Source organism: Branchiostoma belcheri, unplaced genomic scaffold (assembly GCF_001625305.1).
Source record: "Branchiostoma belcheri isolate BF01 breed outbred unplaced genomic scaffold, Haploidv18h27 scaffold5, whole genome shotgun sequence".
In the NCBI taxonomy this organism is placed as follows: Eukaryota; Metazoa; Chordata; class Leptocardii; order Amphioxiformes; family Branchiostomatidae; genus Branchiostoma; species Branchiostoma belcheri.
Genome location: NW_017804131.1, coordinates 4,626,141 through 4,642,267, shown reverse-complemented (window position 1 = coordinate 4,642,267; position 16,127 = coordinate 4,626,141). Strand labels below are relative to the sequence as shown.

General features: G+C 40.1%; 2 protein-coding genes across 2 annotated transcripts; one reads left to right on the top strand and one right to left on the bottom strand.

The window, feature by feature from the left end:
* Positions 1-503: 503 nt before the first annotated feature.
* Positions 504-7,450, bottom strand: LOC109479677. Its single transcript, XM_019781666.1, has 11 exons — positions 7,386-7,450; positions 6,482-6,687; positions 5,813-6,013; positions 5,338-5,502; positions 5,022-5,168; positions 4,792-4,889; positions 2,049-4,547; positions 1,761-1,871; positions 1,450-1,536; positions 1,023-1,153; positions 504-610 (listed from the first exon to the last, which is right to left on the bottom strand). The coding sequence occupies exons 2-11, from the start codon at positions 6,671-6,673 to the stop codon at positions 504-506; spliced, it is 3,738 nt and encodes a 1,245-aa protein (XP_019637225.1). The 5' UTR covers positions 6,674-6,687; positions 7,386-7,450.
* Positions 7,451-7,486: 36 nt separating this feature from the next.
* On the top strand, positions 7,487-14,285 carry LOC109479855 (AP-2 complex subunit mu-like). The gene is given in 13 exon segments (XM_019781887.1): positions 7,487-7,601; positions 8,601-8,688; positions 9,054-9,192; positions 9,437-9,563; positions 9,718-9,803; positions 10,118-10,183; positions 10,185-10,254; positions 10,610-10,745; positions 12,061-12,192; positions 12,658-12,793; positions 13,423-13,520; positions 13,731-13,839; positions 14,154-14,285. Coding segments are annotated over 12 exon segments (1,305 nt in total). The 5' UTR covers positions 7,487-7,601; positions 8,601-8,614.
* The last annotated feature ends 1,842 nt before the right edge of the window (positions 14,286-16,127 follow it).

Sequence of the window (16,127 nt, the reverse complement as noted above, 5' to 3'; positions counted from 1 at the left end):
CAAAGTGTAAAAACATCAACATTCCAACCAGTTGTCTTTTTTAATGGCCCTTAATGGGCTCTTAATTTCTGAAAGTAGTTTTGAATTTAATCCTAGACTTTTTAGCACAGTAAATAAATACATGCAACACAATACTAGTATATTGATTGAAACTTTAAAGGGGATTATTGTACTAAGAAACAATACAGTCAAAGAGGGAATAAAATATGTCAACTAATTAGATAGATGCAAAACGTCCTTGATAGATGTTTTTCTGCACAACAAATTGCTGAACAGTCCCTTTTGCAAAACTCAGAAACAAAATACATTTTACTTTACAGGTTTTAGAATTCATAGTACAACCTGAGCAGTCATATCTTCTTACATATCCTGAGTGAATTGATTGTTGTTCAAAAGAAAAAAAGAATAGGTAGCATGAAGCATAATGGCATAAAGAAAACATGTATAGATGTCACAGATGTCTTGAAGTTGAGCCTTAATCCATGTGTGAAAGTATGAAGTGATCATTTGTGTGCTGTCCTATGGGAGCCACTCCTGAGCTGCTTGAGGCATGCCCTGCTGGCATCCACAAACCAGGAGGCACTGCTGTCACACAACTTCCTCTTCAGACCTGAAATACAGGAACACAAAACACATTAAGTGAGCAAAAATGACTAAAACAAAGGCAGAAAGTATGATTATTTTTATTTATTTATTTCGGCTTACAAAGAAGCCAGGGTGTCCCAACTAGTCAAAGACTATTACTAAGAGACACCCTGGGGAAAAAGGTGAGATATACAGTTATTCACAATAGTACAATAATATATAAGTACATTTTTGAAAATACAATAATACAATAGTAGAGACCTAGTATATACATGATTATCTTACTAGAAAGAAATGAAAGATCCTTTAACAGATCCTTCAACTTAAAATCTGATAGAGTTTACCATAGATAAGAACTGAAGTCAAGTCAATAAGAAGTACTTTGAAACTTTGTCAAAGCATTTAGGTTTGTTGTGGATAATCCTGTAGTGCCATACCTGACCCCCGAGACACCTTAGGTGATGGAGGCAGACGTATGCTCTGTGGTGTAGCGTATACAGGTGACTGGTCTGGTACTACCTGCTCATTACATGGGTCATAACGCGGCCTCACTGGGGAGTCTGGAATTCTGAAATGGATAAAAGATCTTGTTGAAAACAGTGTAACACAATATACTTTAGAACATCACATTTAAAAGGTTGAACTCTGCAAAAAAATTCCTTACGTATGTGGAATTAGAAAATTACTGTTTTCAATATCACTGGTTAACATCCAATTCCCAAGATGATCACATTGAAATGTGTGATTTGGATATCATTTATTCAATTCAGAGATTGTTTCACTTTCGAGTGTTTTGGAATAAGTGAGGTATGAAATTATTTTCTTCATGCTATGTAGTTTTGAAGGCATTGAATGCGTCCCTACTTGAGTGAGAAGTAGTTCTGAGACTGGCTGTCTTCTTGTGAGCTACCAGGATCCATGTCATTAATGTTCATGGTCAGCTGGCCTTTCCTGCAGAAAAACACATCACAGGTGGAAACTCAATTTAACACACAGCTCATAATGTTTTTCTCAATTTTCAAAAATTCAGAAAAAGTAACATAAAAAGATATATACTAATATATAGCCTTTATTAGGTAAATATACCAACAAGAAAAATGCTGTAGCTACATACATGTAAGGCTGAAATGTGATTGGTACAGTGATACCAGTAATTGATTGTTACTTGCACCAACCTTTTGGAACCTTGAGTTGTATTACCGGATACAAGAGGCTTGGCATCTCGAGTCGAACCTGGTTGGAAGAAGTCTTCCATGATCCACAAAGAGGGAGATGAGGAGCTGTCACTGGCAAAATTAAGAACAATTTGTGCACTGTAATAGTTTTAAAATCCCTTTCTGTTTTCAAGCAGTCTTACAGATTGTACATCTAAGCTTAAAATAAGATTATGTACACACAAAGGAGCACATCAGAATTAAAATTGACAGGGAACTTAAGAATAGTTTGATGATTATGGTACCTACCTGTCTAACTGATGTTGATCACTGACAACTTGTGATTTATTTTCCTTTGCCTTTGCTGATTTCCCAGCTGCCCACTTCTGTGCAATAGCAAGAGTCTTCTTCAGACTTGGTGAGTCACTCTCAATCTTCCTCTCTTGGCTGAATATGTCTAACGACAATGGGTCAACAGACTCCTGTGTCACACCCTCTGCTTCACTGCCAATAGGCTCTTCCTCGCTATCTTGAGACTGCAGTATTTTAGATGGTGGGTTCTTTTGTTTTGAGAATTGCAATACGTTTTCAAAAGTGCCTTCTCTTCTGTCGTCAAACGTGTTGCTGAAGTTCTCATCACTGTCTTGGAAATGCAGAATTTGTGAATCGCCAAATGTGTTTCTAGACAGCTTTTTGTTGAAAGGGTTTGGTTCTTGAGAAACGTCACTTTCATCAACATCCTCCTCATATGGGTCATCACTCTCCGGCTCCTCCACATCTGAGTACGGGCTGACATACTGCTTGACTGTGTCCCTCTTGTCACTATCTAAATTGACATCTTCAGTTACTTCTGGTGTGTCGATACACTTCAGCGTGGTATCAATATTGTTTTGTGGTTTGAACACTCTCTTCGCACTTCTAATTGCCGGCTTCATGCTTGGGACATCTTCATCATCATTGAAGTCATAGACAGATGCACTCAGATCTGTTATTATAGACACATCTTTGCTGGAGTTTGGTTGCCACATCTGTATTGCTTTTCTTATTTTCATGTGTTGCTGCCCTGTGGAAGACGTGGCAAGAGTTTCATCCTTGTATGAGCCCTTAGCACTAGCAGGGGTTTTGTTTCCCACCTTCTTTGCCCTCCTCTTCTCCACACTTGCAGGCTTATCCCTGCTGATTGTTGCTTTCTTCACCTCACTCCCACTCTTAGACAAATCTGTGCAGGATTGGGATCTCTTCCTGTACCTACCAGATTGTCTCCAAGCAGGCAAGTCTTCAGAAGACTGGAAGGGAACTGGTGGGCAGTCTGGAGAACATGGGCTGGCAGTCGGATAGCTGACTATATCCTTTTTCATGTTTCCCTGATAACACTGCACTCTGTTTTCTGATTTTGACCTCTTACTATCCCTTGATGCAGTCAAAGATGAGCCTGTTTCTATACCAAGAAGATGACTGATGTCAACTGCTTCACTGTCCATTTGACTAGGTTCTTCTACCTTGATTATTGGCTTTTGTCTCTTTCTGCCCTTTCTCCCTCTTTTTGTGACAGTGACCTGCTGTTCAACTGTTTCTTCTATGTCTTTCTTTTCTTTGTCTTTCTCTTTGGTATCCTCCATCTTTGTTTCTTCTTGTGTTTGTTGTGTCATTGACCTGGTCCGAACCTGTGGGAGAACTGTTGCTATGGGTGACTGCTTTCTCACACCTGACTTGACTTGCTTGATATCTGGTGAAAACATGGGCTGTGCATCTCCTACCTGCAGTTGGTACACTTCATTATCCCTGACTAAACCATTGCCATCAGGTGTCATTCCGACCTGTTTGTTGATTGGCTGTAAGGTGGCAGTTGCGTATAAGGGTGGAAGCTGTGCATGTTGCTGGTGGTAGTTCGACATGGTTGTGCTCTGATGCTGATTGGTCGGTCGATTACCAAACTCAGCAAGCATTCCATATTCATTGTCTACATCTGACCCTCTCTGTCCTTGGTTCTGATTGGTCATTTCACTCAGTTCCCTGCTCTGATGTCCATTCCACTCATGTCTGTTTGTCTGTCCATGGTACTGAAAGTTGGGATCTCTGAGCCATTGGTGCTGTCCTTGGTGCTGATTGTTGTCCTTGGCAGGATGTTCACTTGTGATGTCATTAGCCATGTCCATATTTTGCCCCACAATCCTGGTGGATGGTATGTTATTTTGCTGTAGAATGTTTTCTTGGTTACAAGGCTTCCTTGGTTTTATTTCCACCATATTTTGCTGCAGCCGATTCTTGTGTGGGTTCTGCAGTGTGCCAGCTACTCCTCCAAAACCATACGTCCCTCCAGGTTCGGTCTGTGCCCTTGTAAGGGCTGAAGACATGCCTACCTGTACTGTTGTGGGATTTACTACTACAGGTGTGGGATGGTAGCTAGAGTACAAAGTATTTGCTGATACTGCTGGTACACTGGACAGTTGGTTGCCTGTATAAATGCTGGACAAAGCTAAGTTTGGTTGCAGACCATAACTGTGTTGCTTTGCCAAAATGACAGGAATTTTGTCATCCTTCAGAGGAACATTTTGGAGCAGTGGGTCAGCAGTGCTAATGTTCTGTTGCTTCTTAAACCACTGTCCCCGTTGAGCAACAGCTGTTGACCACTGTTGGTTCTGATGAGAAACATTCTGTTCTTTGTTGCTGTTGTCACTTGTGGCCATGTTTTTCTCAGAGTAGTTGCTGTCACATTGCCCTCCTTTGTCCTTGCAACAGTTGTGAGTTTGGGTTTTCTTTTCTGCCTCCTCCCTCTCTTTTGTTTGCTGTTCAAGCTGCTTCAATTGCCTGAGAAGATGAGTATCATCTAGTAAGCCCTTCTTATGCAATAGAACTGACCATGTCACAAAACAGTTATACACTGAAATTAGAATCCAATGTAAAAATCATTGATACGAATTTCAGAAAAGAAACTAATGTAGTGACACATTGTTGCTGATCAGAAAGTCATTGTATCATGAATGGGAAGCCAGCATGAGTCATGTCAAAAAAAAGGAAACAAATGAGGGGGGTCGTGGTGCATGTATTGTACCTGGAAATTTCTCCACATGACCTGATACTCTCTTTCAGGACCTCCGTGTTGTCGTTCTCCTTGTCTTTTAACTTTGATAGTTGCTCCCTTGTCAACTCCTGTCACAGATTGATAAAACAGGGCATCAAATATTGCTTATCATACCATAGTCTACATTCACAATGACAGCAGAAGGCAATGAAACTTAGGTAGCTTTTGCTAAGTTGATACTAATATGAGCTAAATCATACCTGCTGTTTAGTCATTGTGGAAGTCAATGTTGATATGATGTTGTCCTCCTTGGCAGCAAGGGCTTTCTTCAGCTGTTGCTTCAGTTGAGAGATCTCAGCATCCTTTGCTGCCATAGCAATCTCTAGATCACTCAGCTTGGCCTTGTCCTTCAAAGACATTAAAAGTTATTATCATCAATGAAGACTGTTATAAACAAAATTAAAATAAAACGGGAAATTAACATGATGCTCAAGAGTAAAACTACAGCAGCCTTTGTAGATATGATAATTATTTTTTGTAGTAAATAGCTTACAGAGAATACAAAGAATTACATACTTCTTCCCTCCTCTTCACAGCATCTTGCAGTCTTCCTGCATGTTTTCCAAGCTCATCAGTGACTTTCTGCAACAGCTGTTCAGCCTTCTCCCCTTGAGTTGTTGCTGTCTTGTCTATCTTGTCCTGAATCCCAGTTGTCAGCACTTTCACCTCCTCTACGCAGTCCTAAAATGACCATATAACGTTATGTATGACTTCTTTACATACCTTCTCACATCATGGACCTTCAGCTAAAGACTTAACTAGCCTAGTAGACATGATATTAGATTAGTGAATTTATTTGACTTATTCTATCCTTACATATTTCTTATACCTAACTTGACAGATCAATTAATGCTTGCATTTGACAACCATCTATTATTCATCCATTCACTCCTGTTTCTCAACACAATGACTATAACAACATTGCTTTCAACATTGGGAGTTTCTATACAACAGTCTATTCTACATTGATGCATGTGATTTGAGATTCTACCTTCAGCATGGAGACAAACAAGTTCAGGATCTCCCTGTCATCCCTTTCTTTTGCCCTCTTCCTGTTAACTTCCATCTGCTCCTGCAGGCTCATCTGAGGACACCCCTTGACCACAGAAATAGGCTGCCGGACTCCTTGGGTGGGGAACAGTGCACTCTGGGCCTTGTACCTCTGGTAGTAGTTCACACTCCCTTCAGAGTCCTAGTTGAATGCAAAAAGCAATTGGTGATTCAGCCATGTGCATTAACAACTGCATGTATGTATGTGGTCAGGAAATCAACAAATGTACAGAATCACAGGAAAAACAATCTTAAAGTAGTCATGCATTGTCTAGTGCTCATTGGCAAAGAGGAAATATTTCCTACAGAAGTTGCTCCAGCATCAATTCATGTTACTGTAAAATTCATTTTTATCTATTTCTGTGGGGGTTTGATTTTGAGGTAGGAGGGGAAAGGAGATTTCTGCAGTGCTATAAGTTTGCTGTTGAAGCAATTCGGCACCACAGAAGTACTGGTGGTGTACATATACAGTGGTGTAACACAATATAAATGCATATTCATGGTATCATGACTTCACATGGACTTCAAAAACCGTGGAAACCATGAACAGGATTTGCAGCACATTTTGTCACTGCAACAGTGACTTATTTTGTCAAGAGATAGCACTCACCTGTTGTTGGGGAAACAGAAGATCCGAGCTCTGAGAATCCACCATCTGTGAGTACATGCCCTCGGAGCTGCCAGCCTGGCTGGACTGGGTCTGGCTGTTACTGCCATACTGTGGCCGGTCACCCTGAGAGTTCCGCCGGTAAAACCGCCTGCTGCCCAGGAGCTCCCTGGTGCTCAATTGGTTGGTCAGCATCTAGATTTGTACACCTGTATAAGCATGCAGAATTTCAATCATAAGAATCAACGCTAAAGTATCCATATTTTACTAGCCTGGTATCCAGCCTTGTTAGCTTTAGTCCGCTACCCAAGATCGGCGGGGAGCGGATCTTGGGTAGCGGACTAAAGCTAACAAGGCTGGATACCAGGCTAATATTTTACTACATGCACATAACTAGCCGTGGACGACTCGGGTAATCGTTTTTGTATGATAAAATCCTGTATTATCATACAAAAAGTCCACGACTAGCACATAACATGTACTTTTACTACGTTTTAGTAGCTGGCACAAACAAGTGCTTTAGTGGCTTCAAGAAGGTTAAATATCATGATTTTAAACCTCCTTGGTGGCTTGCAGACTGGATTTCTAGAAATTCTACATGAAACACCCAAATTCATGTACCACATTTTGTGATTAAAACACACACATAATATATATATGGAAGTCCACTGTATTTTAAAAATGCCATGAGATAAAGTACGTGTATTAACGTTATGGAATCCATATACCGGTATGAGCACACTTGTCAAGTCGTCTGCTAAAATTATGCTGACTAGTGACTTGTCGTCTGCTAATAGAAATGTACGTTTTTTCTTCAGAATTTGAGATAATATACAAAACCTCTACCTTCTTTGGTTGCAGAAAGTTATTTGGCAGAAAAAGTGACCTACTAAACTGAGACACTCACCTACAGTTTTGCGAAAATGGATAAAATAGTCGTCCTGTCATTCATAACTCCCGCCAGGCGCCTCCATTTTCCCGATCTTCCCGTCCAAAGTGCACCACGTGACTAACGCGTGAGGAGACGAGAAAGAGCGAGACTAGGGTAGGGCGGTAAGTCCTGGAATATCTTGGTGTTTCCGGGCAAAGTTTCAGGAAATTTTACACAGTTTGGAGGGTGTAGGTAAGCAAAATACTCACTCTGGTTGTGTGTGAAGCATTTTTTCTTGCGTTGAGCTGTACGAGAATGTTTTTAGGTGGAGTTTGAAGGCGATATGTACCGTGTGAATTTGAATGATAAAAGATGGCTGACGGACGGTCACGCGCCGGATTTTGGGGGTGGGTGGAGCCGACTGGTGCTCGCGATTTGAACCCTTCTTTCTCTTCCTAATCACCTCGGCAGAGGATATAGTTTTTCTGTATCTAGAAATAATAAGGGGATGGCAGGAAATGTAGCATACAGCGCAGAAAATGATTCTTTGTTGTTATCAGATCTCATGCAAACCAGATTTTGGCGAAAGGAAATGGGGGGGGGGCACTTTGCCACCTACTGGGTCTGTGTAGGACATTATAAACTCTTCCCGTGAGAATTCAACTGACTGATGACATAGTGGAATTTCGCGTTTGAAATTACGTTATGCAAATAATATCTATTTGTTTATTTCCCAACTAGAGTGGAATCAATTTTGCAATTATTGACGTTACACAAATTATCTTTAAAATTTTGTTTGATCAGTATTGATTGATTGATCAGCAGTGATTTAATAGGCTGTTTTGACTAATTTACATTTGTATGAAATGCCCTTCAGGTGACATTGATATTTAATGATTTATGCAGATATACATCATAGGCCCATTGCTGGGGTTCCCGGTATTTTACATTGATGTACACAAATTTATCTGGGCTTTCTGATAATCAAAAGAACATGTCAGGAAATGAAGGAAGGAAGGGTTGCCATGTTGTACCTTTTCCTGTCACAAGCTTATATCAAACCCGCTCTGTTAGCACAAGTCAAAACATAGATATTACCTTGTTACATAAATACATATTCAAGTATTTGTTCATCAATTTTAATCAAATTTTTAATGTTGAAGATGACCTTTTGCTTTTCTTTTAGTTATCATTGGTTCTATTTAGACCAAGGAGGTTTCGACTGACATGTGCTTATTTTTAATTCACTAGGATAAGCAGGCACCATGATTGGGGGCCTGTTCATCTATAACCACAAGGGGGAGGTCCTCATCTCCCGAGTGTACCGGGATGATATTGGGTAAGTTGGATAGCACTGTCTGTTATCTTTATGTGGGTGCAAACAGTAAGGGCACTGTAACATTGTGTTAGGGCTGGTCAAGTCAGCAATGCAACCAACAGTTTTAGAAGAAAGAAAAAAGATCTTGTTATCATACAGGTTTGAAATACAACTGTAGTATGCAGCAGGTTTTGTTGTATACTTAAAAGTATAATTTTTTTTACCAAAAGTAAAAGATATTAATAGAGATTAAAGATAAAAAGATACAGACAGCTTTGGGGGACTGCAAAGAGAATTCAGGATTTAACCTAACCTGACAAGGTTTTCCATACATACATGTACTGCCAGTGATTACTAGTATTGACAGGGTTGTTATTATTCTACAGGAGGAATGCTGTGGATGCGTTCCGAGTGAACGTGATCCATGCACGACAACAGGTTCGCTCACCGGTGACCAACATCGCTCGCACCAGCTTCTTCCACATCAAACGCTCCAACATCTGGCTAGCCTGCGTCACCAAACAGGTGTGTACAAACATTTAGTAATACACATGTAGCGCTATCCAGTCCTGTCTAACACTCACAAAGTTTCAATTTTATCAGAAAGATCAGAAGGTTGTATTTTTTATTCTATGTTAGCATCAGCAGATTTCACCACCATCAACCATTAATCAATCTCAATACTTAGAATAGTATGATAATCCTTCTGTATCATGTTAAATAATGTTATTCATGATCTTGAGGTATAATGTTTTTCACTGTTTTTCAGAATGTGAATGCTGGCCTCGTGTTCGAGTTCTTGAACAAGATGGTGGAAGTCATGCAGTCGTACTTCGGCAAGATCAGTGAAGACAACATCAAGAACAACTTTGTTCTGATCTATGAGCTTCTTGACGGTATGTCACAATAAATTATTCGTCCTTGCGTCATTTCTGCATGAATTGGTACTGGTGCCACAACTTGCACATTAGAGAAGAGGCTGCTTGAAGTTAGATGACAAAGACAGTGTGAATAATTACCAGTAAATCTATGTATCTCCTTGCTCTACAGAGATTCTGGACTTTGGGTACCCCCAGAATGCAGACACCAGTATCCTGAAGACCTTCATCACACAGACTGGAATCAAGGCACAAGTGGTATGTGCTTGCATATTCTAGATCTGCACTTCACTGTTTTTCATTCATCTCAATGCTCACAACCTAGCAGGGAAGACCCAGGCATTGACTAGCAATATGAGCGATCGTCATGACATTACGGCCAGTGAGTGGTAGGCAAGAAATGGGTGTTGGCTGGCTGATTTGCCTACCAATAATTTTCATATGTCTTCAAATAACATTGATGATGTAAACAAAAACAGCAATCGCTTGTATACAGAGAGACTAGCATCACAAACTCAGGAATTGTTAGTGAAATTGTTGTCAGGGTAATTCTGATTCTCCACTGGTTTCAGACAAAGGAGGAACAGTCCCAGATCACCAGCCAAGTAACAGGGCAGATCAGCTGGCGGCGGGAGGGCAGTCAAGTATCGGCGCAACGAGCTGTTTTTGGACGTGTTGGAGAACGTGAACCTTCTCATGTCCCCACAAGGTAGTATAGTCCACCCTACTGCACAGTTATTATGTCTTGATCAAATACTTTCTTAAGCTACGGGACCACAACACAAGTGCAAAATATATCTGGTTGCTTGAGTAACTGTTGTCTTGTGTATCTCATTTATATTACCTTGATATCTAACCTTCATCGACAAAACTGAGTCTTATGATTGATTTGTTGAAAATTCCTTGCTACAGTTGACATGCTTATATTGGAGGGTTGATACACAATTGTACATGTATGTTCTTCTTATTTGAAGATAACAAATCGCTGTACTACATAAATACAGATATGTAGCTTTAATGATAGCTCCAACAGATAGAATACCAGAGTTTATTTTTGTTGACAGGCCAAGTCCTGAGTGCCCACGTAGCTGGCAGGATTGTGATGAAGAGTTACTTGAGTGGGATGCCAGAGTGCAAGTTTGGCATCAATGACAGACTGGTCCTGGACAAGTCCGGCCGATCAGATGACCCCAGCAAAGTGTGAGTAGTCTTAATGCACACATGCCTCCTGGGGCAATGTCTTAACAAACTAAAATGTCTTTCTGTACTAACATTAAGTTTGCTTGTTCATGCTTTATGCGCAATAATGACTTGTTTGCATTGATTTCAGAGCCAGCAGGACAATATTTGGGCGCAGTCTAATTCAATACATTTGCATGTTTTCGTTGCCATTGTGTAGAAATTATGCATTATATTTTAGTGTTACACTGTTAATTGCTGCTTCATAGAATAGAAGGATAGTTATTTCTACTGTCTGTCTATGCTTTGTTTTCATATATTTTACAGCTTGCAATATTAAAACTGAAATAGCATATGTTTTCATACTTTTCTTCAGTCTTTGTTCTGTAGAACTGTAACTTCTCACTGAAGACTGCCATTGCAAACTCAAATGCGTAGTCTGCTATAGTAGAATGACTTACCCTTACAATAAACCAGTCTACACAACATGGGGAACAGTAGAGAATAGGTTGTAACTGGGTTTACATGTAGTGTGGCATCAACTAACTTGAAGTCATTGATACACACATACATGTACATGTATCATGCTAGTAGGCTGGTGCTGCTTTTGGTTTCACTGATGCCATCTAACAGCTTTTCCATCTCGCTAATCAGGAAGGCTTTTATTTTGTTTAAGGTGTCCTCTGTCCCCATCAGGGTTCTCTCCAGTTAAAGATTTTGGTCTGTCCGATCACTAAGATATTGTAAGGGTTTGCATTGATGTAGGGTGGGAGATTTGTAAGCATTTTGGCCCCATACCCTATTTTTTCCTAGATTTCTGACACTTTTGACAACCTGATGAAAATATGACAAATTTTCAAGCGGGTTGGGATGGTTGGAAATTGTGCATCTGTCCCAGACAGCAAAATTCTGCACATGGACGAAAGACTTCACGCTAGAGAGAGCCCTGGTCCCCATGCTATTGACCAACAATTGATCTTAAAAAGCTTTTTTCGTTGAAGGTGTCCTCTGTCCCTGGTGCCTGCCTGCTCTCCGACGCTTCAGCTCCCTCCCATCATTCCTCACTGCCTCCACAGATCTCGGCTTCCCTCCGCATCCTTAGCTTAAGCTCCGAGTCCCCAGACACTCAAGACGTCTTGTTTCTTCTTCCTTGTGACAGCTCGGCCACAGGAAAGTCATCTATAGCCATAGACGACTGCACTTTTCACCAGTGCGTGAGGCTCAGCAAATTCGAGACGGAACATAGCATCAGTTTCATTCCTCCAGACGGGGAGTTTGAGTTAATGAGGTGAGAAGTCCCAATGTGTTTGTATTTTTTCTTTACGCCGAACCACAGTGCCGCCACGCCAGGAAAGACGTCGGTGGCCATCGACAACTGCACGTTTCACCAGTGTGTGCGTTTGAGCAAGTTCGAGACGGACCACAACATTAGCTTCATTCCTCCTGATGAGGAGTGTGAGCTCATGAGGTGAGCATATTGATTCCCACAGCAACAACAACAACAACTTCTGCTACTAGCAGTAACTGCTTGATCCTTCAGGTAATTATTAAAGAGGCGTGTATAGAGTATTGCTGGCAGTACCTGCATCGCCTCAGGTGAGTAGGTAAAGTTTCTTAACCCATCCACGTTTCTGTTAGGCAGTTAAATGGAATGTCTTTCACTTTGCTAACATCATAGACAAAAAAGGTAGCAAAAAACGCTTAGAGTTAAGTTAGAAGCATGTCTAGAAAGTTTTGTTCTTGTCTGGTATTTTTACTCGTGTTACCAGTAGTTCTAGATGTAGAAATTGTGGTATGTAGTCCATTCTGTTCTGCACCAAGTTTGTGTACCACAACGTCTGTTGAGTTGTAGCTTAGTGATGTGTACCAGTGTGGTTGTAACAGACCTACAATGCTGTATGGAGAACTACACAAGCCCTAATGTCTGTCCCAGGTACCGCACCACGAAAGACATCAGCCTGCCGTTCCGTGTCATCCCGCTGGTACGCGAGGTCGGGCGCACCAAGATGGAGGTCAAAGTCGTCATCAAGTCCAACTTCAAGCCATCGCTCCTGGCCCAGAAGATAGAAGTGAGATGATATAAAAGATTATTTTCACAACATTCAAATTGATGCGTAGGCCACACCAATTTAATTTGTTCGTTCTCGGATTCGCCTCTTCTTTTTTTTTCTGATTTGCAAACAAAACAAAAAAAAGATTATGGTTCTGAATCATCTCAAATATGCTCATATTTTGCCCTTAACAGTTGAGGAAAGTCCCTTTCTTCCTAGTTGTTACAGTTTTTCCATCTATCAATGCAGTGGTTTAATTAAAAGTTCAAAATTCATCGTTGAAATATTGACCCAGCCTTATGTGATGACTTAATGGCTCATATTGTAGCATTTGGGGCTAAAATAGGATACCTAGACCTGTTTTAATTTTTTTCGCCCTGTCGCTTCATTTTTTTTTCTGAAAAAAAATCCAAGAACCAACAAATTAAATTGGTGTGGCCTTAGTTACTCAATGATGAAAACTGTATGCTATGATTAAAGGAAAGCACCGACGTTCATATTCATATCTCTACTCCAACATAAGGTTGTTATGATTCAGATGCTACTTTTCCAATAGCCATTCCCTTTTTGTCATTTTGTAGCTGCTAGTTTTATTAGTGATATCTGTTGAATTTTGTACTTTTCTGATGAACTCTGATGTCTTGCAGGTGCGTATCCCCACTCCCTTGAACACCAGTGGCGTCCAGGTCATCTGCATGAAAGGCAAAGCTAAATACAAAGCCAGCGAGAATGCCATCGTTTGGAAGTAAGTAGGCAGCACAAATTTTATCCCATTTTAAAAACTGATGCAAAACTTATGAGTTTGGTGTCTTTCAGAGGGGTAAAAATTGAGCACAGTAAAGTTTAGAAACATTCAAATGCCTCCATATGCTTTTTTAACAGAATAGAAATGTACATAGATCTCTACATACATCAGTGCTACGAGCGACAGTAATTTGTACTTTATTGCTCACAGAATGAAGCGTATGGGTGGCATGAAGGAGTCCCAGATTTCTGCAGAGATTGAGCTGCTGCCATCAGACAAGAAGAAGTGGTCCAGACCTCCCATCTCCATGAACTTTGAGGTAGGCTGAAGCTCACATTTCTTACAACCACTGATCAATATAAATTGATAAATTTTCTAAGACCAACACTGGAATGTATCAGTACATACTCCAATTTTTGGCCGAATCAGTCCACAAATTTGGGAGTGAGTCCCAGTTCCTTCCAGTGTTTGTCTGAGAAAGTTAAGTCCTTTGTTCATAATGTTGATTACCAACACAGACAAACTTTCAAACCAACCAATGTTGTACATGAGGTAATAGTGTGTTCTTAGACCACAAACATACCTCATGCTATTATAGATATTCTCCTGAAATGATGTTATTTTCCCCACCAGGTGCCATTTGCCCCGTCTGGCCTGAAGGTGCGTTACCTGAAGGTGTTTGAGCCCAAGCTGAACTACAGTGACCATGATGTCATCAAGTGGGTGAGATACATTGGTAGGAGTGGCCTGTATGAGACAAGGTAGGTATCACCACGTTTGTGTGTTTTGTAACAAAATTGTAAAGGCACCCAGTGCAAAACTCAAAAGTTCAAAGTCAATTTTATGGTCAATCTTTTAATTAGGTAAGGGGAGTCAATCCTATCTTACAGCATACTGATACCTGTGAGGCAAATATGTGATGTTGCCAATGATGGTTGTACCTATTTATGGGTGGTACCCAAAAATAAAGAGACACCTTTATGTAGCTTCTTTTTTTTTTGCTATTTCAAACCCTTCAAGTATGAAATGATGACAAAAAGGTACTAAGAAATGATAGTAAATGTCAAAACCAGATTTCCTTATCCAGAATATTTTTGATTCCTTTGGAGGCCTTTAATAGCGACTAATTTTACACCACTTATTTTCCTCTTGTTCTTAAGTCTTCACACAATTTCTGTCTTAAGAAAAGCTTGACTGATGTTTTTGATTTTCTCTTTTGCTCAGATGCTGACGTAATGATTGGCCAGGGAAGGAGACCAGGGAAAACCCGACAAACATAACAACCACCCAACACCCCTGTTCCCAAATGACACAGTCCCAATTTACCCAAGGAAACATGAAGGACTGGTCCACATGGTTAGGAAAATGGGGGGTTATAGAGGTCCTAGTAGAGGGCACATCTTTGTTACAGTTTATGTTTCCTTGGAGCCAAATGTTATGAGACCAATACGTGCATCAGATATTTCTACTTTTCCCTAAACTTTTCCCACTACATGTATATTACTGAAGATGAGATCTTAAGGGTTATGGACCAAGGCACACACATAACACAAAAGTAAAGAAACATTACTTTGTTTTGAAAAGGAAAATTCTGTACATTACATATGCTTTATAGGCTTGAAAACACCCAATGAAATATATGTTGAAAACTTGTGCCTGGTACTTAATGAGAGAGTTAAGTTTAAGATTTAAAGTACCATTTTAACAAAAGCAACTTAATTTGCTTAATGATGTGACATTAGTGTGGAAAAATATACACATTGGAATTATGATGAAAAGTCTCCATGACACATTTGGCTCCCAGGTATGAACATACACTGTGAAGTCTACTCCAGAGAAAATTTGTAGAAAGTATTTACAAAAATAGTGGAAAATCTAATTATGTGTGAGGTAGGATACTGCACTGTATAAGCAGTTGTCAAGTGATCAAAAGTGTCTTTTATCGTGCCCTGAATGTGAAAACATGTAACTAGAAAGATGGGTTTGCGGACTAAAAAAATATTTTCCCTGTCTTAAAATCAGTTCTGTATGACGTGACTTAGACAATTTGCTGCAATAACATATTGTACATTGCATCATGAATAAGTCCTACCATTATTTCCTTCTCACATAATCTTTTGGTTAGTTACTACAATGGTTAGTTAGTGCACTTCCTAACATTGATGCCAATTAAGTATTCATTATAACAAAGCAATTATCAGGTATCTGTATTTAAAATGATTTTTATTGTCAAGAATCAGCCAGAAACATGCAATAGATTTCATTGCTTTAACTTCACCCTTTAACTTTCCCTCTGCTAAGTTTCCTATTGGCACCAAATGGTTAATTTTGTGATCAGGCAGCAGGGACAAGGTTAAAACATTCTCCCTACGTTAGTCCATAGCTTTGCTGAACCCTTGTCACTCTATTGTAGTCATTCCAGAAGCTTTCCATAGGTTAGTTGTAGCAATGTACCTTTGAACAGTGAAGTGTAACAATGCTCAGCAAAAGTGTCACAGACCTATAAAACACCCCTCCCCATCAGGATAATCTTGTCAGATGGTATGACCCAAAATCGAGCCAGCTGATTGGCCAATGCAAATGTCTTTTTTTAACTCCCAACAATAT